Below are 22171 nucleotides of genomic sequence, written 5' to 3'. Positions count from 1 at the left end.
ACACATATGCACATACATAAACAAGTAATGAACAATCAAAAGTCACAAAATATTTGTAGCAAGACACTCAATGAAAGGTCTATCCTACCACCTGACAACATACACAAAATAATGATATTCCATAATATGACAATTATTGTTTGTAAATTTCTTGACTAAATGAATATGATAATATCTGACCATACATATAAGAAATTTACTAATGCTCTAATCTGAAAGCCAGGATAATTACTGTTCTGCAATTTATACTACATACCTTATAATCCTTGGGTCGGTAGCAGCCAAGATGAGAATGATCTAAAAAAGGATGTACAAAAGAAACTATAAATATTTCCTATCAAAAAGAAGAAATTTGTTTTCATCTTTGATTTTTTCCTACAATCACTCTGTTTCTACAATTATACTTCATACAGCAGTTTTCAGAAATAACTTAAAAATTCTTCAATAATGTTACAAAGATGATAAGCAACAAGTTAAAATCTGTATCAGTTCTTCAGCAATTAAGTGATTTCAAATAGTATTTTCATTACAGTAGGAGATATCTGATACAGGCCAGATTAATTTTTAGTTGATAAACCAATTTGTCTACATGAAATGGATAATTTTTAGTTGACAAACCAGTTTATGATGAAATATAATTTGAATATATAGATTTGATAGATACTGCCAAACTACATGTGTTCCTAATCTTGGAGTCCATGCTTGAATTAAGTGAGCGTAATGGAAACAGGACCAGCTTTAGAGGGCGGGAGCATAATGTCCTGTAGTGTACAGCTCTTGCTGACAAATAGATGTGCATTACAGTGCAGGCTCCAGCACTTCCAATATGGCCCTGGGCACATTATCTAATCTTTCTAAGTCTCAGATTCCTCAATTTTCTAATGCAGGGGTCCCCAAGCCCCAGGCCACAGACTGATACTGGTCCTTGGCCTGTTAGGAACCAGGCCGCACAGCAGGAGGGGTGAGCAGCGGGTGAGTGAGCAAAGCTTCATCTGCCACTCCCTATTGCTCGCCATTACCGCCTGAACCATCCCCCTTCCCCACCCCACCACCACCTCCGCCAGTGGAAAAACTGTCTTCCATGAAACCAGTCCCTGGTGCCAAAAAGGCTGCGGACCACTGGTCTAATGTACCTCTTTCGTAATATTGTTTTAAAGATTACATTAGATATTACATGTAAGGCAATACCATAAATGTTAACTATTATTACTAACAACATCATCAACATCATTACTATTGAATTCTAAGTCAAACAAGGCCAGGTTCAACTTCCACCACTTATCATACATGTTAGTTTCGTCAAGTTATACAATTAATCTGTTTTTCATTCCTCATTTTAAGAGTATGAAGACAATGCTTACCTTACCTCAGAGAGTTATAGTGATGATTAAATTATACAATTTATAAAAGTACCTAGCATAGCATCTACAACAGTGGACTATAAAGCTATTCCAAATCTCTCCCTAAGCCAAAGACCACTACATTGTAGATGCAGATCTGGGGTTTTACTCATTACTTGAAGGAGTCAAGTTTTAAGTATTATAATCTCTGTTATATTGATAGATAAGAAAATCAGAACCATAATTTGCAATTTTACTTCTTTACTAATACATTCCAGTCAAAAACATTCTATATTTTACCTTCCCAAACCACCTTGTACAGAAAAAAAAATGCTATATGGATAGAGACCCAGGATAGTCTATATTTAGTCAATTAGCTTTCATTTATAGCACAAGATGTTTGTTTTCCAAGTGTCCTGAGCCATTATAGAGGGTAGCTGAAACATTAATGTCTTTCACACAAGGTCAACTTCACCATTTAATTCAGTAAGATCCAACTTACTTCAACTGCTTTTCAAAATTCAAAATAAAACTAACTCCCAACCTAACTCCTCTCCTGTAAAGTCTAATGTACAACATGGCCACAAGTAGCAGAAGAAATAAAAGAATGATAAGGACACACTGAGTCTAATTCTCCAAACATGCTAACTTTGAAAATTAAGGTAATAATTTCTATACATAATATATATTCGTTTTGGTAGCTAATGTAATATTCAAAATATCAATATATTAAAACACAGGAATGTCTTCTGCTCTCCACAAACCATTTATAAACTTATCCTAATTCAGACAATTTTATATAATTTTCTTTCACTTTTATAAATTAAGCTATTACTTTGATCTGAGGTTTCCTAATGTTCACATTTAATCACCTTTACCAACAATTAGGTATTAACTATATTCTAAATGCAGGAGATAGAGGAGATAAAAGTCACGGCCCATGGTCATGAAGTGCTTATAATTTACTTTAGTTAAGTTATACGAAGTTGAATAACAGCAGCATAAAAGAACAGGCTAAATCAGAATGGTACAGGCAATTAATGCTATTAAAAAGTCATATCAGGGATACATCTCTCAAAGTTGAAGGCCATCAGGAAAAACTTCCTAAAGGAGGAAAAAGTTGAGCTGGGCCTTAATGAGTGGGTCACACTTAAGAAAAATATGAAGAACAAGAGCTAATTTAGATCGTGTGTGTGTGTGCGCGTGCATGCGCGCGTGCATGCACGACCTTGAACAACTTACTCTACTTCCTTAAATCTCAGATTTCTTCATCTATAAAATGAGGATAAATAATAGCACCTAAAATTCTTGAGGTTACTGTGAGTAATTAATCAATAAAATATTAAGCATTTAGAATAGTGGCTAGCAGGAAACACAATAATATTAGTTATTATTTGATTCTCCAATAATCTCATGAAATCAGTGTTACAAACTGAATATTTGTGTCCTCCCAAAATTCATATGTTGAAGCCCTACCTCTCAAAGTGATGGTATTTGGAAATGAGACCCTTAGGTGGTAATTAGGGTTAGATGAGGTCATGAGGGTGGGGCCTCATAATGGAAAGAGTGCCCTTATAAGAAGAGACAGTCAGATCTTGCACTTGAGCTCTAGTGTGCTCACTCATTCACTCATGCTCTCTCTCCCCTTTTATTCTAAAAATAGATATTAGTGATTTCACAACTGTGCAAATTTATTAAAAATTATTTAATTGTAAACTTATAACAAGTGCATTTTATGATATATAAATTATACCTCAATAAAGCTGTTAAAAATGTTTTTTAAATAATAGAGAATTAAAGAAACTAAAAAAGGAGTTCCTAAAAATGACACTCTGCAAATTAAGGAGGCACACAAACAAATTAGATATTTTGCTGGTAAGTATATACATGATGATTACATGCATTTTATTCAGAAAAGAAAATATTACCATTTATTGCTATCTACTCAAGATATGACCTATTAGGATTTGGGATGTTATTTCTAATTTATTTGACATAAAAATAATAACCATTCTAACAAAGGGACTAGTGGAAGCTCATAAAAGATTACAGTCTTGTGTAGAATTGAAACTCATGACAGAATCTTCAAATGAAGAGAATAAGAGACGTTTCCTCCAAGGGGGAGACAGAGTCTAATATCTTTCCTAAATCCTAAGCAAATTTTAAAAAGGCCAGATGTTGCTCTTGATTTCCTCTTTAAAATGCACAAATGATTGGATAAAGCTTCCATATATTCTTGAGGTGTAAGAGATACTGAGTTTCTTCAAAAGGACTGCACAAATTACAATTAGAATTATATATCAAGGAAATTCCAGACGGAGAAAATTTGAAAATTTTATTTAAAAAAATACACTCAAATGAAAGTAGGAAAAGTGGTAGGAAAGTGGTGGAAAAGAAAGGAAGTTGGGGTTAGAAGACCTGGGTTCTACACTGTACACGGCTATTCTGTAGCTCTCCAAAATGTTACGTAACCTCTCTAAGCCTCTGTCACTCTTCCTGATCAAATATAGTTACATCCATCTTCACATTATTATGAGGACTAAATAAATCAATGTTGGTGAAAATGGTAACCTATAGGAACTTAAGAATTATTAGGCAAGATAATTTGGTAAGAAAATGTTCAAGAAGAATTTTCATTAAAGATAGTCATAAGTGAAAATTCACTATGTGTAAGATATTCTATCATAAGAAATTCACATATGTATTTAAATAGCTGATAAGAACCCAAAGCACAATTGCTCAACTGCCAACCAGGGAAAAAAAAAAAAAAGTAGTCCAAAGAATAGGGGCATTAAAATTAGAGAAATGAGAAGGGAAAACTCTTTATAGTAAAAGGCAAATAATAAATGTATAAAGAAAAATGAAATTTTAAAAAATATTTGGTAAACATCACTGTAATAAATTGTTTCAGGCAAGAATCATCAATGATGCTAAAGGGGTCGAAGTCGAAGAGAATTACATAGTTTCAATCTTCCCATAATTACAAAGGGAAGGAAGAAAATAGCACCTTCATGCTGGAGAAACCGAGCAGACACCATCTTAATCAAGTGAGCAAATTAACATCACCAGTAACAAAGCAACATCACATACATCCTGACATGATGCACTGAGAGTAATATATCACTTCTGTTGTATTCTGGGAGAAAATGAATAAATCTAATCATGAGGGAAAAAAATCAAACAAACCCAAATTGAGGGAGATCTATTAAAAAACTGGCCCTTATTCTTCAAAATTATCACACCATTAAACACAAAGAAAGACTAAGAAACTGATCCATATTAAAGAAAACTAAAGAAAGAGACATGGCAACTGAACCTTATGTATGTTGTGGAATTTCTTTTGCTATAAAGATATTACTAGAACAAGTGGCAAAATATGACTTAAGTTTACAGTTTAGTTAACATTATATCATTAATTTCCTGTTTTGATACTTGCATCACATTAAGAAAACAACTGTATTAGTTTCCTCAGGCTGTTATCTACCATAGACTAGGTGGCTTAAACCACAGACATTAGTGCCCTTATAGGGCACTAATCCTATCATGAGGACCCCACTCCATAAACTCATCTACACCTAATTACCTCCCAAAGGTAATGACCCATCTCCAGATACCATCACTGGGGGGTTAGAGTTTCAACATATGAACTTTGAGGGACACAATTCAGCCCATGGCAATGTCCTTGTCAAGAAAAGTTTATACACAGACACTCATACAGAGATGGAGGCAGGGAGGAGAAAGAGAGAGAGGAAGAGAGAAAAGCAAGTATTAATATTTGTGGACTCTGAGTAAAAGGTGTAGGGGAATTCTTTGTACTATCTCAACTTTCTGTAAGTCTGAAATTATGTCAAATTAACAAGAAAAAAAAGCACCTCATTATTGACCTCTCTGATTGTACCTCTACACAGGCAGCTGACTGTTTTGATTAGAAGTTACCAGAAACTATAACAGTTCTGCTGGCAAATACATAATTGTCAAGGGAAATCAGACATTTAAGTGCATTCTACAAACATCTTCCAAAGAAATGTCTATATTGAAGCTATTTTCATTTTTCTGGTTCTGAAAACTTATTTACTCTATGTCTATAAATTTAGTCCAAGAGGGGAAACATCTGTTGGATGGGGAATATCCCTTGGAGGGGAAAGTCCAAGAGTATAACATCTGTTCCTAATTTCATATAATCTGCTATTCTGAGTATGAAAGACTTATTGATCACCCCATTTATCTCCCAGTTAGTGCTGAAAAAGCAAAATAAATGAGCACAAACTCTTCATGTTCTCAGATAAGAATGTTTCATATCCCAATTTTTAAAAACAGACAGATTATACACTAGCATTTAGAAACAAAAAAGAGAGAGCTCACTACATGTTGACTGTATTTTTTCACTCTCACTTTTCTATGCCTTTTTTTTTAGTGTGCAGTAAATTAACTTAAAGGCTGCTGGTAGATACTTGGTAAACTGACTAGCTAATGTCTACAGATATTAACACTTACATATGTCTAATTATAAAATACTATTTAATCTCCTTCATAAAAATCATCTTCATATTAAACTTAAGAAACAACTTATCTAACCATCAGGACCAGGCCTAAAAATGAAAAAAAATTATTATAAACTAAATCTAAAGGATGTTATCTTTCCAGAAATATAAATAATAAGTATTATTTTGACAGCTGATATTTATTAAGTGTCCAGTGTGCTAGAGCATTTTACATGGTAATATTTATCATGTTATCATCATTCTTCAATAAACTAACTGATTATCAGAGTAGTTAAAGTGATTTGTTCAAGAGTGCCCAGTTTATAAATAAGTGGTAGAGAAAGTATTCAAATATATGTGTAAATGTATGTCCAAAACCTATAAACCTGAACTCTTTTTACAACGGTGTTTCCCAAAGCCTGTTCCATAAACTAAGAAATATATGTTAAGGAGAGGAAAAGCTTTCATGGTCAAATAAATTTAGAAATTGTTGAGCAAAACAAAAGGTTTTTAAAAAAAAATTTTTTACTAAAAGGTATATAGTCTTTAATATGCTAATATGTGTTTTGAATCTCAAAGATGAAGATGGTTTATAGCAGCACAGAAATTCTATTATTTTTAGAGAGTACTGACATGGGTGTCCCACAAGTTGTAAAAGGTGGCATTATACCATATTTTCCAATACAGCCAAGATTCCGGTTTTATTAATTGATGCCAAGATAAAGACTTGAATGTAGCCAAGAGAACTAAAACAGATGAAGAGAGATAACTTGTAGCTAACCATTGTGCAGCCTGGACCATCCATCTCTTTCACAGTCTCTGCCAGAAGATCCAAATAAAGCATCAGCCCTGGGACTTGGGAGATCAACCTAGAATAAGGAAGATTTCAATGTAAAAAAGAGCTTAAATATTTTTTTCAGTCTCATAGCATCAGAAAATCAATTGCAGTACATAGATCCCATATCATCAAGTTAACATGATACTGCCTATACAGTTGAAGGATGTTCCAAGATCAGAGCTTAGCCGAGTATTTTGCTGTTTGTTTTTAAATAAAATTTAAGTTAAACTCCAGAAATTTTAAATTATATTTTGAATCCACTCTAAAATGAACAGATTTACAGTTGAAATGTCCATTACTTTATTGCCTAGTTTGCTTCCTATTACAAAGTTAAAAACAGGGAAATCTTACTTTGTCACATTTAAAAAACAAGTTTAGCCATTTACTACTTATCTCCTTAGCATATAGATTTTGAATTTAGTGTCTTTACTTGGTTGTATTCAGGAGTCAGCATTCTGAGTATAGTAATAAAAGATATTAACAGTTATCCACATTTTCTAACAAAAAAAAGTCAGAATGATATAAGTCTGTGCAAAAAAGACAGCTCTACTTACCAAAATTAAAAACTTTGTACATAAAAGAACAATATCAAGAAAGTGAAAAGGCAACCCATGTAGTAGGAGAAAATATTTGCAAATCATTATCTGAAAAGGCATTAATATCCAGAATATATAAAGAAACATCTAACACTCAATCTAAAAAACTCAATTAAAAGTTGGGCAAAGGACTTAAGAAGACATTTCTCCAAAAGATATACAAATGACCAATAAGCACATGGAAAATCATTCAACATCACTAATCATAAAGGAAGTACAAATCAAAATTCTAGTTTACCTCCATCAGGATGGCCATTATCAAAACCCAGAAAATAACAAGTGTCGACAAGGATATGGAGAAATTGAACCGCTTGTGCACTCTTGGTAGGAAGGTAAATTGGTGTAGCCACTATGGAAAACAGCATAGTGGAGCCTCAAAAAACTCAAAATAGGATTGTCATACGATCCAGCAATTCCACTCCTGGGTATATACCCAAAAGAATTGAAACCAGGGCCCTGAATAGATATTTCTATACTATTTTCACAGCAGTATTATTCACAACAGCCAAAAGGTAGAAGCAACCTGTGTCCGTCAACAGACGAATGAATAAACAAAATATGGTATATACATGTAAAAGATTATGCAGCCGTAATAAGGAAGAAAATTCTGACACATGCCGTAACATGAGTTAACCTTGATGACTTTATGCTAAGTGAAACAAGCAATTCACAAATTGACAAATATTATATATATTAGGTAGCATTTATATGAGGTACCCAAAATAGTCAAATTCATAGAGACAAAAAGTAGAATGGTAGTTGCCAGGGCTGAAGGGAAAGAGGAATGGGGAGTTACTGTTTAACGGGTACAGTTTCAGTTTAGCAAGATGAAAAATGTTCTGGAGATAGAGGGTGGTGATGATTACACAACATGAATGTACTTAATGTGTACACTTTAAAATGTACACTTGAAAATGGTTAAAATAGTAAGTTTTATATTGTGCATATTTTACCACAATTTTTTTAAAATTTAACTTTTAAAAAAGGAATGTGAAAAGACAAGCCACAGAATGAGAAAAAAATATTTGCATATCATATAACTGATAAGGATCTAGAATCCTAAATATATAACAGAAAACTTACAACTGAATTTAACAAAAAGGCAAACAACTCAATTAAAAATGGGCAAAGGACTTGAATAGACATTTCTCCGAAGAAGATATGCAAATGGCAACAAGCACGCGAAAAGATGCTCAGCATCATTAGTCATTAGGGAAATGCAAATCAAAACCATAATGAGATACCACTCCACACCCTCAGGATGGCTACAGTAAAAATAAAACAAAACAAAATGAGAATGTGGTGAGAATGTTAGTGAGAATGTGGATAAATTGGAACCACCACACATTGCTGGTGGAAATAAAATGGAGCAACCACTGTGGGAAACAGTTTGGCAATTCCTCATGAAGTTAAACATAGAATTTTTACCATATGGCCCAGCAATTCCACTCCTAGGTATTAAAGCAGTTGGGAATTAAAACAGGTATTCAAACAAAAACTTGTGTATGAATGTTCATAGAAGTACTATTCACATAACTAAAAGTTGAAAACCCAAATGTCCATCAACAGATTAACGGATAAACAAAATGTACAATGGATTATTCAGTCATAAAAAGAATCGAGTACTGATACATGCTACAATATGGATGAAACTAGAAAACACTGTGCTAAATGAAAAAAGACACAAAAAGCCAAACGCTGTACATCCATAGAGATAGTGAGCAGATCAGTGGTTGCCAGGGGCTGGGGAAAGAAATGGGGAGTGAATGCTTAATGAGCATGGGGTTTCCACTTAGGGTGATGAAAAAGTTCTGGAACTAGATAGTGGTGACAGCTGCACCACAATATGAATATACTTGATGTCACTGAATTATACACTTTAAAATGGTTGAAATGGTAAATTTTATGTTATGAGTATTTTACCACAATAGAAAAAATCCTATTCTACATAAATAAAAAAGCAAAGAATGCAGTTTAACTCTTATAGGATGGTTGTGCCAGTTTGAGAGAGTACTAGTTAGATTCTTGAAACAGCTTCTTATTCTTTAAGATTACTTTTTATACAGTGTTTGTAAAACTAGAATGTCTTTCCTAAACATATTACATTTTGCATATTTATGTATCAAATTAAAATTTTGTTTGGTTACCAATTTTGTTAAGTGCTTTTAAAATCATGAATGCCTATGGGGCCAAGAGAGGCATACATTTATAAATACAGTTGGAAAAAATCTAGTCCTATACAATAACGTAAGCAATTTTCTAATTATAAGCTTAGAAGTATGTATTTCTTTCTGTTCAATGGAAAGCTGAAAGGGAAATCATTTAAATAAAAATGTGAAGATTTATACCAAGCATTATTAAAATTATTCTATTTTGAACAGTGACATGAAAATAATAATAAACATTTTAAGAGCAGATATTTCCCTAAGCAACTTTTATGTGGCTAAAGCTCAAAATATTCCTGGTTATCTTCATACATAGGCATTTTAATTAAAATGCTAATATTCCTTCACATTAGAATTTAGCATGTCCTTTCTTTTCAATTTAATTTGCAATTATGAGCAAACAGAATTAAAGGCATTCCAAAACTGCTGTCAAACAAGCAAGTAAACATATCTGGATATTGTTCAAACAACAAAAAAATGTGACCAGAACCTATAAACAAGTTCTATAGGAATAAAACAAGTATAATCACAATAATCTCAATAAAATATTATCATTTAAAAGTGTCCATATTATAAATTTTCTTTTTTACAATAAAAAATCTGTTACTTAGGCTAAAATAATAAAGGATTCATAGTCAAAATATGAAAATGGAATGACATATTATTTAAGGCACAGCTAAATTTTTTTAAAAAGGTATCACAAAGAAAATCTGAACTCTTAGGTGGTGTATGTTAAAGAAGCTATTTGACCCTCACAGGAGCATGTTTACATGTTTGTATTGATATTTACGTTTTAAAATTTGGAAAAAATGCATTAGAGACAAAGTCAGAAAGTGTCTCATAGACATCCCAAAAAGTTGTTTTGCTTCTATAGGCACTTAAATCTTCAAGTTTATTATTATATAAAGCAATTTTTATTAATTTGCAATCTTTTCTTAAAGAAATACTTTTAAGGTAAAATCTTTTGATAAAAATTAAAGGAATTATGAAGATTCTGAGAAAGTCTTTTATTAAATATTCTGATTATAGACCCTTAAAATTAGCCAGAGTCTATTTGACTATCATATGGACACAAGCTCTAAACTCAAACCATACCAAAACAGGCTTCCATATAGAAAGATTAGCAACTATGTTACCCTTGAAGTTAACTCTTTCTTTCAAAGCCCTTCCTCTTCCCATCAAATAAAGATTTACTTCAAAGATCCATTATATAAGGTTTATCCAAGGGACATAATTTCAAGAGAAACTTACTTTTCCATTATAATTTTTTAAAAGGCTGGGGGAGGAGGGTGTCTTCCTTTCCACAAAGAAAACTTGGTCCTCTTTTAATACCCTACTCTGCCATTTTAGAACTAATGTCAATTACATCTCAGTTCAATTTGTAAAGTTATTACACGATCCACTGTATGAGAGGAAAGGAAATGGCTACTGAGAGGATTTAACGTGGCATTCATAATGGAGCTTGATCTCTGTCAGGTTAAAAAGGCTGCAAAAGAATGTTCTTTTATCAAGTTAATTTTCCATTTTAGATTGTTAGGCTAACAGTTCAGGAAAGAAAATTATTAATATAAGCTAGAAGTTGAAAGAAATTTGAGAATAATATTTTAGTGGAAGAACAGATTAGATCAGTTTCAAATGGAAATGTTTCAGAGAACACATACACGTCTAATCACAAACGGAGGTTTATCTGTTTCTTTTTTGAATTCATAGGGCCCCAGATTTAAATGGGCCAGCCGCTGCCTTGTGTCTTCAGATAGCTCACACATGCGTCTTTTTGTGTAAGGAGATGGAGAGTGTGATTTTGAAGAAATTGTAGGCTGTTCGTAGTTTTTTGCATTTATGCAATATTTATTTCTCTCAGGTGATTTGGATTTTTTCTTTTGTGACCTTGATGTTCTGGTTTGCAGTCTGCCATGTGATTTTTCAACTGGAGCCGTATGGTGAATAAATTTATCCTAAACATAAAAAATAAAAATTCATTTGGTCAGGAGAGATATATTTTATACATATTATGACCCTTGGGTAAACCACATACATATATATATATATATATATATATATATATATATATATATATATATATATATATATATATATATGTATATATAACTACAGGTAGAAAAAACCTTAAAAAGTAATTTAAGGCACATATAATCTATCAAAGCCAACTAGATCAGGCTCTCTTATCCATGTAAATCCTGAGGGAAGTCAAATCCATATCCTCCGAAATAATTCTGTCTAGTAGTTAATAAAATATACTGTACCACACTTCTTAAGTATAACAAGTACTTTAAGAAAGTTAAAGCCCAATATTTAATCATTTGAAAAATCTAAGAAAAAAAGTTAAAAAAATTATTTTTTAGTATACTAAAAAACTAATGCAAACATTGGTTTATCATTTATAATTATGTATTCAAATAATTGGCTATATAATTTAAGAGAGTTTGTTTAGTAATCTTAGCAACACACATGTCTAATTAGTTGATTATAAAATCTTTATGGAGAAAACTATACGTTTCATTCATACTATTATGATTACATACATTTGCACAATGTGAAAATCTGAAGAAAAGCTTTATACATATTTTCATAAAATGTATAATTTGGATTACACAAGGTGATTAGGATTTTTAAGATCTCTTCCCAGCTAAAACTTTACAATTCAATGACAGATAACCATAACATCTTAATTCTGTATTTTTATAAAAGTAAAAATGTACAAAAGACACGTTACAAACTTTAATGACTAGTACTGTCTTCTAGTAAAACCGCTAACACTCTAAAATTTTAAACACAAATGATATTTCTAAATATTTTGTGTTATTAGGATACTTTATTCAAATAGTCTCTGCCTTAAAAAAGTTGGATTACAAGTAAATAATTTAAGACCTCGTCAAGCTTTGTCTAGATTTATAAGCTTTCCAATAGTAGAGAAAATGGACAGTTGAGAATCTTTGAATGTCCTAACTTTATCACATTAAAAAACCACCGGGCTTCCCTGGTGGCGCAGTGGTTGAGAGCCCGCCTGCCGATGCAGGGGACACGGGTTCGTGCCCCGGTCCGGGAAGATCCCACACGCCGTGGAGCGGCTGGGCCCGTGAGCCATGGCCGCTGAGCCTGCGCGTCCGGAGCCTGTGCTCCGCAACGGGAGAGGCCCGCGTACCGCAAAAAAGAAAAAAAAAAAAAACACCAATCCTACCCGCCCTCTTCTTCTCTACTTTCTCAATCCCCCTCCCTACTTGCTGAGGGTATCTATTTCTAAGTAAATAAAATACAAATGTGAAATAGGAGAAGAGTCAAATATTTTTTAAAGTAGGAAACTACTTTTTTTTTTAAACAGGAAAGAAAATAGGAAAACAAGAAAACATATTTTCCTGATTAGAAAAATAAGTCCACAAGTTTCATACAGACCAGCAGCATCAGATTATTTCATCATCTTTCTTTCTTCTCTAGCTCTTGTTATGCTCCTGGACCTTCTCCCACCTTGTTCAATGACTTCAACAAGTAATTCAGAATTTTTCATCCCACTTCACCCATCTCTATGACATCACACTGACTCACAGAAGCAGCATTATTAACACATGAAAAGAACCTTTGAGGTTTAATAAAATGTTCAAGCAATGAATCTTTCCAAGAACTTAGACTTTCTATTTCTGAGCTTTAACTGTCTTTTTCTACTTCATCTTAGATTTTATCATTATACAGATCCATTGCACCCTAAACTCTGAAAACCCCTTGCTGACCAAACCTTTTCCTCAACCTACTTCTTTTATTTTCACTGAATCTGTTACTTGTCCTCCTCGTCTCCCTCAGCCCCTAGATCTCTTTTCCCCAGATCCTCATACATTTTTAGGATCTCTTACCTTTAGACCCGGATGAACCCATCATCACCTATTTCAGCAATGCTGTAAAGTTCCTTCTTGCCCACCTCTTGTTTATACCAAACTGAAAGGAACTCCATCTTCTTTTTTTGATTACAGCTTTTGAATGCTGAATACCACTAGAGGAAGTTAGAAACGGTGCTGTATCTACCACAGATTCATATTTTCTAACCTAATCAATCCTTAATGCATCCTATTAATGCCCAATAAAACTTAAAATAGTGGCTGTTTCATACTGTTTTACACAAAATGGCTCCCTACATCAGCCACGAGGACAATAGCACTTGTGACAAAAGGAGACTTGAAATGTGCTAGTCTTCTTTTACTCCAGAAAACCTTCCTGCCCCATGTGAATGAGCTGAAATTTCCTGCTAGATGATGAGAGTCTGTGGCCATCACCCCAGCTGAAATCAAGCCAAACACCAGGAATGTAAAGTCCCTCTCACACCAAGAAGTCAGCCAACTGCCAGATATGCAAGTGAAGCCCTCCTAGACCACTCAGCCCTAGCCTAGGCAGCCCAGACCAAAAGAATCACCCAATCCACACAACTGTGAGAAACATCTTATTTTAAGTAACTAAGTTAGTGTGGCTTGTTACACAGCAAAAGCTACCTGATATAGATTATCAAACATATTAATAAAGTTACTAGTAATATTTAACTATTTACTAATAAATTCTACTTTGCAGTAGGTAAAATAGACTACATAGACAACTAGATATATTCCAGAAAATCCCAATAATATATTTATTTTTTTCAGTCCATTCAATTGGTGGCAAAACATCAATAGTGACAAAAAATTTGAAAATAATGTGCCAAAAGGAATAAAGATCATTATAAATATTTATAAACCTAAATGATTTTAAAGAGTTTATTTCACTCACTCCTCTCTTAAAAACCAAAAATGGTTTGTCTAATTCTTAAACTGTATTTGAACCTGAAAATGCTGTTTTATAGCCATTAAAATTTTAATTGTAACTAATATCCACTTGGAAAACAAGTGGATTTAGCATGTTCTCAAAAAAGATCAAATAAGATTAAAATTCTGGCTGTTACCATTCAGAATTTTAATGTAAAAGTGTATACTCTGTTGTGCCTACCATACAATGTCTTCATCTTATATTTCATGTATGTCTTCTATATCTCAATTATCTTAATCAAAAAACTAATAAGCTCGGGCTTCCCTGGTGGAGCAGTGGTTGAGAGTCCGCCTGCCGATGTAGGGGACACAGGTTCGTGCCCGGTCTGGGAAGATCCCACATACCGTGGAGTGGCTAGGCCCGTGAGCCATGGCCGCTGAGCCTGCGTGTCTGGAGCCTGTGCTCCGCAACGGGAGAGGCCACAACAGTGAGAGGCCCGCGTACCGCAAAAAAAAAAAACAAAAAACTAATAACCTCAGTAACAGCCACAAAATTTATTAGTTATATATTATGTGCAGACATATATATTCTCTAATTTAATCTTTAAACCTTTTGAGTCTTTTGAGGAACTTGAACCCAAATCTGTCTGATTCTCAAGAATATTTTCTTAATAACACCAAAGCCTATTCTCTCACATCTGTGTTCAGCAAAAAACAAATGACAAACATTGAAATAGCAAGTTAGCCAAAAGCTTACAGAGGAAAATGCTAGTCCAATGAAACTACTAGTGGGGTGAAAGTTCTACATTTAGTAAGGAATCTTCCACCAAGCTGTACACTTAGAATGTGTGTACTCTTCTGTGCATATACTACACTCCTGACAAAAAAAGAAATTTCTACCCACCCGGTAAAGGCATACCCCAGTTTGGAGAGGAATCTTTTGTGAATCCAGAGGAAGCATTTCTGACAATTTACAAATGTGCACAGTGCATATCTCCAAACAAGTCAGTAACCCAGCTCTGCATTTGGCAAGTATGTATCATTAGATCTGTAGTAGCAGTGTTTCAGCTTGCATTTAAAAGATAAATAATTAGGCCAAACTCTAACATACCAAATGTCTTGCTAAACAAAATAAGAAAGATCCCCTTGATAATCTTACAATTATATTTTACTTTTGTTAGCTTGTCAAGTTACCACCCTGAGCAAATTCACTCTGAAACTGATAATGCAGGAAATTAACATTCTACTTTTTCCACCATAGGTCCAGTTCTGCCCTGTTTGGGTCCTCTAGGCTTTATATATTACTGGCTCATCATCACAGGCTGGCCATTGTTACCTGGTCATAATGCAGTCACATATGTATGAGTGATGCCTAGACATTATTAGATAACCTGCGGTCAGGGTAGCAAGATGATCCTGTGACTCAGTAGGAAGTTAGACCAGAATGTAATATTAGATCCAGATATCTGAGTTTACTGAAGGCAGTTTTTACAAACATAAAAGGTACTTATTAGGCTGAAGTATCGAAGCTTCTCTTGATCTGATAGCACTAGAACAGCCACCAAACTAAGCAACAGTCCCTGAAGGAATTAGAGACACTCAAGAAGCTATACCCACTAACCACCTATATCCCAGCCTGAGAACCTCTGGTCCCATTCGCTAAAAAGGTATCCTTTGAACTTTAACTTCTTTAAGATTCATAGAAGCCTCCAATCAAGTTCTCTGTGGAACTTCTTGAAACCAACATCTTTCTGGCAGCCTGATTTCTTTCCATTAAAAAAAAAAAAGTACCATCTACCATGTATACCAAGCTTTTCACTTCCACACTTATTAACATGTAACCAAACAGCTAAATACCTAAGATAATTGTTTTACTTAAACTAGAGATTGATGAAAAAAATGTGAAAAGAGTTGTAGCCAAAATAAAAGAATAATGCTTGCCAAATGCCCAATAAATACAAATAAATTAAACCATTAGATATTTTAAATAAATGATTTTAACCTGAGTGTGGCACTTCCTTGAACTTATCAGACATTCGGTAATCACTGAGGTTGTAGAAAATTCCAGCTTTGGAGCAATTCCCTGAGGAAGAAAGAGAGGGTATTAGTAGACATTTTAATTTTTAAAAAGCTAATTATTACTGGTGAAAACACAACCTATAGTAACAAACACTTACCAAGGTTCAGCTGCTTTATTTGTTAGTTTGAACTTATTATTAAGGATAAAGACAACAAATGAATGTTAAATGTTATCAAGAAACAGTTTCACTGCTGATGATTCACTTACAAGTGATTATATCACTTTTATGGAAAAATTCAGATAGTTTTCATTTTCAAGTATTTCCCTGTCAATTTTTTAAAGATTTTTAATAATATTAAAGTCCTAAATATTTGAAAATACTTAATGGATTCTGGCTCTTTTTACTTTTACAGATTAAGATGTACTTAACTACATAATCCAGAAATACTTTGCAGAGTCTCCACGTGTCAAAAAAAAAACAAAAATCACAGCTCCTGGGTATGCAGTTTTTGAAAACAGAAGAGAGATAAGTCTCTACCAATTCTTCCAACAGTTTTTCCCATAATGTAGCTTACATTCAGATATATGAATGAATGAATCTGGTTTCTATTTCTTGCAACATTTCAATCATCAGCTTAAACACTGTTTTGAGATAAGCAGAGACAAATAGTAAAATTCAAAGGAACAGTCACAAAGCACCTGAGAAAATATTTGGACGCACACAAGTTACATATTCACCAAAACACTAAAAGGTACAGTATTGTCTGTGCCCAGGGCAGCTTCACTCTAATATATTGGAGGTCAGATATCTTACCCAGTCTTTGACCTACTAAGTTTAAAGTTTCAAACATTACACACTACAAAAAGGTTAAATATGAGTTACCTATGAATTAAATGGATGACTGTTTTTCTGCAAACATACTTTTATTGATAATGCTTACTTGTTAGTTATCCATTGCTGCATAGCATATTACTTAGCAGTTTAAAACATCAGTACATACTATCTCACATAGTTCCTAAAGGTCAGGAATCTGGCAGAGGCTGAATTAGTTGGCTCTGGCTTGAAATCTCTCATGAGATTGCAGTCAAGATGTTGTTTGGGCTGTAGTTTTCTGAAAGCTTGACTGAGGCTGGAGGATCTGCTTCCTGAGATTCACACAGCCGTTGGCTGGAAGACTCACTTATTTTCTATATTTTAGCAAGAGAACTCAGCTCTTTATCACACAAATCTCTCCATAGGACTGCCTGAGTGTCCTCATGACATGGTAACTAGTTCACCCAAAGCAAAGCAAGGAGGAAGACATCATCCTTTTTATGACTTAGTTTCAGAATTCTAACACTGTCACTTCTGTCACATTCTATTCATTAGAGCTCTTAAGTACAGCCCATGTTCTAGAACAAAGGAAACTACCTTTTTAGCAGAGGAGTATCAGAAATTTGGGGGACATGTTTTTAAGCCACCACAGTTCACTCTCTGACCACAAATTAAATTCCTGTCATGTGTAAACTAAACTCATGTCCTACTGAAGAAAAAGGAAAAGGAAAAGGAAAGGAAAGGGGGAAAGTCTCATCCTTTTATAACTTCAGCTTGAAATCCAGGATATTGGCATCTAAATCAAATTGTTCTTCAGCTGTCTCAGGTATGATTCTTTAAATACAGTTTTTAGGATACAGTTCCTCACAATTAGAAGACCTATGAACTAAAGAAACAAGTTATGTGCCCCACATATATTCAAGGTACACATGTGCAGCAGGCAGAGGATAATCACTATAGACATTCCTATTCAAAAAAAGAGAATATAAGAGGCAAATAGAAATCACTGGTCCACAGCAATTCTGAAATCAGCCAGGAAAATGTTAGAAGTTTCTCACTTAGAAGTTTAGTCCTATTTCTGCTCAGAAATAACTATCCATAGTTTTTGGCTCCACTCTCTGGGCCCTTGCTTCCATCCTTTGAATTATCATTCCTTTGCAACAAGAGGTAGACAATGTTTAGAGCTGTACAGTGTTCTGAGCTTGGGTCCTGTCAATAGAATTTTGGGGGTCCAAAAGCCTTTTCATTTTGTAAGGTCTCTCTCAATTTCAGACCATGCTGGTGGTGCTTCTGCCAATATAATGCTCTTAAAAATGTATTTGGTTCTCATGTGAACATAATTGGAGTTCACTTCCTTAGACAAAAGCCACACCCACCTCTACAGGGCTTCTGCTGGTCTTCAATTGTCTTCAAGAACATATGTTTAAGCAGCATTATTTACAACTGCCAAGATATGGAAGCAACCTAAGGGTCCATCAGGAGATGAATGGATAAAAATCATGTAGTATATACATACACACACACAATACACTACTACTCAGCCATAAAAAAGAACAAAACTTTGCTATTCTCAGCAACATGGATGGACTTGTAGGGCATTATGCTAAATGAAATAAGTCAGACAGAGAAAGACAAATATTGTATGATATCACTTATATGTGGAATCTAAAAAAATACAACAAACTAGTGAATGCAACAAAAAAAAAGAAGCAGACTCACAGATACAGAGAATAAACTAGTGGTTACCATGGAAAGGGGGGAGGGCCAATATAGGGGTGGGGAAGTAGGAAGTATAAACTACTAGGTATAAGATAGGCTCAAGGATGTATTATACCACACGGGGAATATACCCACTATTTTGTAATAACTATAAGTGGAAAGTAGCCTTTAAAAATGTGATAAAATTCTACATCTTTTTATGATAAAAACTCTGCCAGAAAGTGGGCATAGAGGGAACACACCTCAACATAATAAAGGTCATATATGACAAACCCACAGCTAACATCATCCTCAACGGTGAAAAGGAATGCTGAAAGCATTCCCCCTAAGATCAGGAATAAGACAAGGATGCCCACTCTCATCACTTTTATTCAACATAGTTTTGGAAGCCCTAGCCACAGCAATCAGAGAAGAAAAACAAATAAAAGGAATCCTAATTGGAAGGAAGAAGTAAAACTCTCACTATTTGCAGGTAACATGATACTATACATAGTAAATCTTAAAGACACACCAGAAAACTACAAGAGCCCATCAATAAATCTGGTAAAGTTGCAGGATACAAAATTAATATACAAAACTCTGATGCATTTCTATACATGAACAGCAAACTACAGAGAGGGAAATTAAGGAACCAATCCCATTTACCACTGCATCAAAAAGAATAAAACACCTAGGAATAAAACCTACCTAAGGAGGCAAAAGAGCTGTACTCTGAAAACTATAAAACACTCTTGAAAGAAACTGAAGACAACACAAAAAGATGGAAATATATACCATGTTCTTGGATTGGAAGAATCAATATTTTTAAAATGACCATATTACCAAGGCAATCTACAGATTCAATGCAATCCCTATCAAATTACCATTGGCATTTTTCACAGAACTATAACAAATAATTTTAAAATTTGTATGGAAACACAAAAGACCCAGAATAACCAAAACAATCTTGATAAAGAAGAATGGAGCTGGAGAAATCACACTCTCTGACTTCTGACTATACTACAAAACTACAGTAATCAGTACAGTATGATACTGGCATAAAAACAGACATATAGATCAATGGAACAGGATAGAAAGCCCAGAAATAAACCCATGCACTCAAGGTCAATTAATCTATAACAAAGGAGGCAAAAATATACAATGGAGAAAAGAGTGTCTTCAATAAGTGGTGCTAGGAAAATTGGACAGCTACATGTAAAAGAATGAAATTATAACATTATCTAACACCATACACAAAAATAAACTCAAAATGGATTAAAGACCTAAACGTAAGACCAGATACTGTAAAATTCCTATAGGAAAAGCATAGGCAGAACACTCTTACATAAATCACAGCAATTATTTTTTTGGATCCATCTCCTAGAGTAATGGAAATAAAGGCAAAAATAAACAAATGGGACCCAATTAAACTTAAAAGCTTTTGTATGGCAAAGGAAACCATAAACAAATGAAAAGACAATGTACAGGATGGGATAAAACATTTGCAAACAATGTGACCAACAAGGGCTCATACAGCTCAATATAGCTCAATATCAAAAAACAAACAACCCAATCAGAAAATTGGCAGAAGACCTAAACAGACTTAAACTGCCATCTGTATGTCATCCAAAGATGACATACAGATGGCCATCAGGCACATGAAAAAATGCTCAACATGACTAATTATTAGAGAAATGCAAATCAAAACTACAATGAGGTATCACCTCACACTGGTCAGAACTCCCAAGCTAGGAGTTTGGGATTAGCAGATACACACTACTATACATATAATAGATAAACAACAAGGACCTACTGTATAGCACACGGAGCTATATTCAATATCTTGTAATAACCTATAATGGAAAAGAATCTGAAATATATATATATATATATATATATATATATATGTAGATATATAACTAAATCACATTGCTATACACCTGAAACTAACACAACGTTGTAAATCAACTATACTTCAATTATAAAAATTGTATGAAAAATATTTTTAATTAAAAACTTTTTTAAATGTAAAAAATAAAGTAAAATAAAACCTATGTTTAATTTAATTATTTTCTGAGGCAACATCTTGGATCTTTTGGAGATTTTAATAAAGGATTTTACAGTCACACCCCCTTGGTTTCACCATCAGACCAAAATTTCCTGAACATACCCTAGAATGATTTTTGCTCATAAGTCATTCCTTAATTTCAACATTATCTGCCACTGGGGAAGGCTTAGAATCCTCAAAAACAGTAAGTTCCAACTCCTTTTTGTGTTATTAACAGGCTTTCCTTTTGCTTCTCTCTCCCCTTATATTTTGCTATAAGCAGCAAAAAGAAACCAGACAGCCCCTCTAATACTGTCTGAAAGTCTCCTTACAAAGACCACCCATTCCATCAGGTATTTTTTTCTATATCCCACATTCCAGCTAAACTTTACACCATTACATAACAAGGGCTCTTTTCTCCCCTAATTTCCAATAAAATTTGCCTCATTTTCTTCCAAACACTCATCTGACAGTTTCTTCAAGGCTCTTCAAGCTTTCATACACACTCCAGCAAAGCTGTCCCAGCTTCTGCCCTCTCCAGGGGCTTGAGTGTCCTCACACATGGCAGTTGGCTTCCCCAGGAGTGAGTGATATAAGAGTGAGAGCAAGGAGGAAGCCACAGTGCATTTAATGACCTGGTCTCAAAAGTCTAAAACTGTCATTTCACCACAGTGTATCTGTTAGAGTCACTAAGTAGAGTCCATACTTAAGAAACTCTGCCTTTGGAAGAGAGGAGTGTCAAATCATTTGTGGACATATTTTATATGTACCACAGCCTGGACTGCAACTTATCACTTTACCCCTCCCCATATATTGCTAGTCATATAGTAAATACTCAGTGTTTTAGCCATTATTTTTAGATCTTTCAAAACCCATGTGTATCAACTGGGGTTTCAGGGAAACAGAACTAACAGAATATATACACAGAGAGATATTTATTTTAAGGAATTGGTACATGCAATTGTGAGAGTGACAAGCCCAAAATCCACAGGGAAAGTTGGCAGGCTGGAAACTCAGGCAAAGTTGATACTGTAGTCTTGAGTGTGAAATATGTAAGCAAGCCAGCAGGCTGGAAACTCAGGATTTCTATATTACAGTCTTGAGGCAGAATTCCTTATTCTTTTGGAAACTTCAGTTTTTGCTCTTCAGGTCTTCAATTAATTGGATGAGGTTTACCTACATTATCAAGGGTAATCTCCTACACTTAAAGTCAAGTGATTGTAAATGGTAGTCAAATCTACACAATACCTTCAGAGTAACATCTAGCCACAACCTAGCCAAAATAAATTTAAGCATCATACATCAGAAATGTCACTTTCCTCTATGAAGTCTACAATAAGATGCAATTCATTCAATTCAACCAAGTCATTTAAGTACATACAAAGATCTGTACTAAGAGGTAAGATCAAAGATGAGAAAGTCACAGATTCTGA

The 22171-nt window shown here is 34.1% G+C and overlaps 1 protein-coding gene across 3 annotated transcripts in view; it reads right to left on the bottom strand.

Annotated features, from left to right (window-relative positions):
* SPATA6 (spermatogenesis associated 6) overlaps positions 1-22171 on the bottom strand; it is a 148799-nt gene that overhangs the window by 68717 nt on the left and 57911 nt on the right. For all 3 annotated transcript variants that reach the window (XM_081220262.1, XM_081220263.1, XM_081220264.1), the window contains exons 6-9: positions 16162-16242; positions 11082-11375; positions 6603-6690; positions 257-297 (exon numbers count right to left, since the gene is read on the bottom strand). In XM_081220262.1, coding sequence (XP_081076388.1) covers positions 257-297; positions 6603-6690; positions 11082-11375; positions 16162-16242 — 504 coding nt within the window. The remainder of the gene's footprint in view (positions 1-256; positions 298-6602; positions 6691-11081; positions 11376-16161; positions 16243-22171) is intronic.

Source organism: Mesoplodon bidens, assembly GCF_964165515.1.
Source record: "Mesoplodon bidens genome assembly, chromosome: 2".
In the NCBI taxonomy this organism is placed as follows: domain Eukaryota; kingdom Metazoa; phylum Chordata; class Mammalia; order Artiodactyla; family Ziphiidae; genus Mesoplodon; species Mesoplodon bidens.
This window is presented reverse-complemented; position numbering and strand designations above follow the sequence as displayed.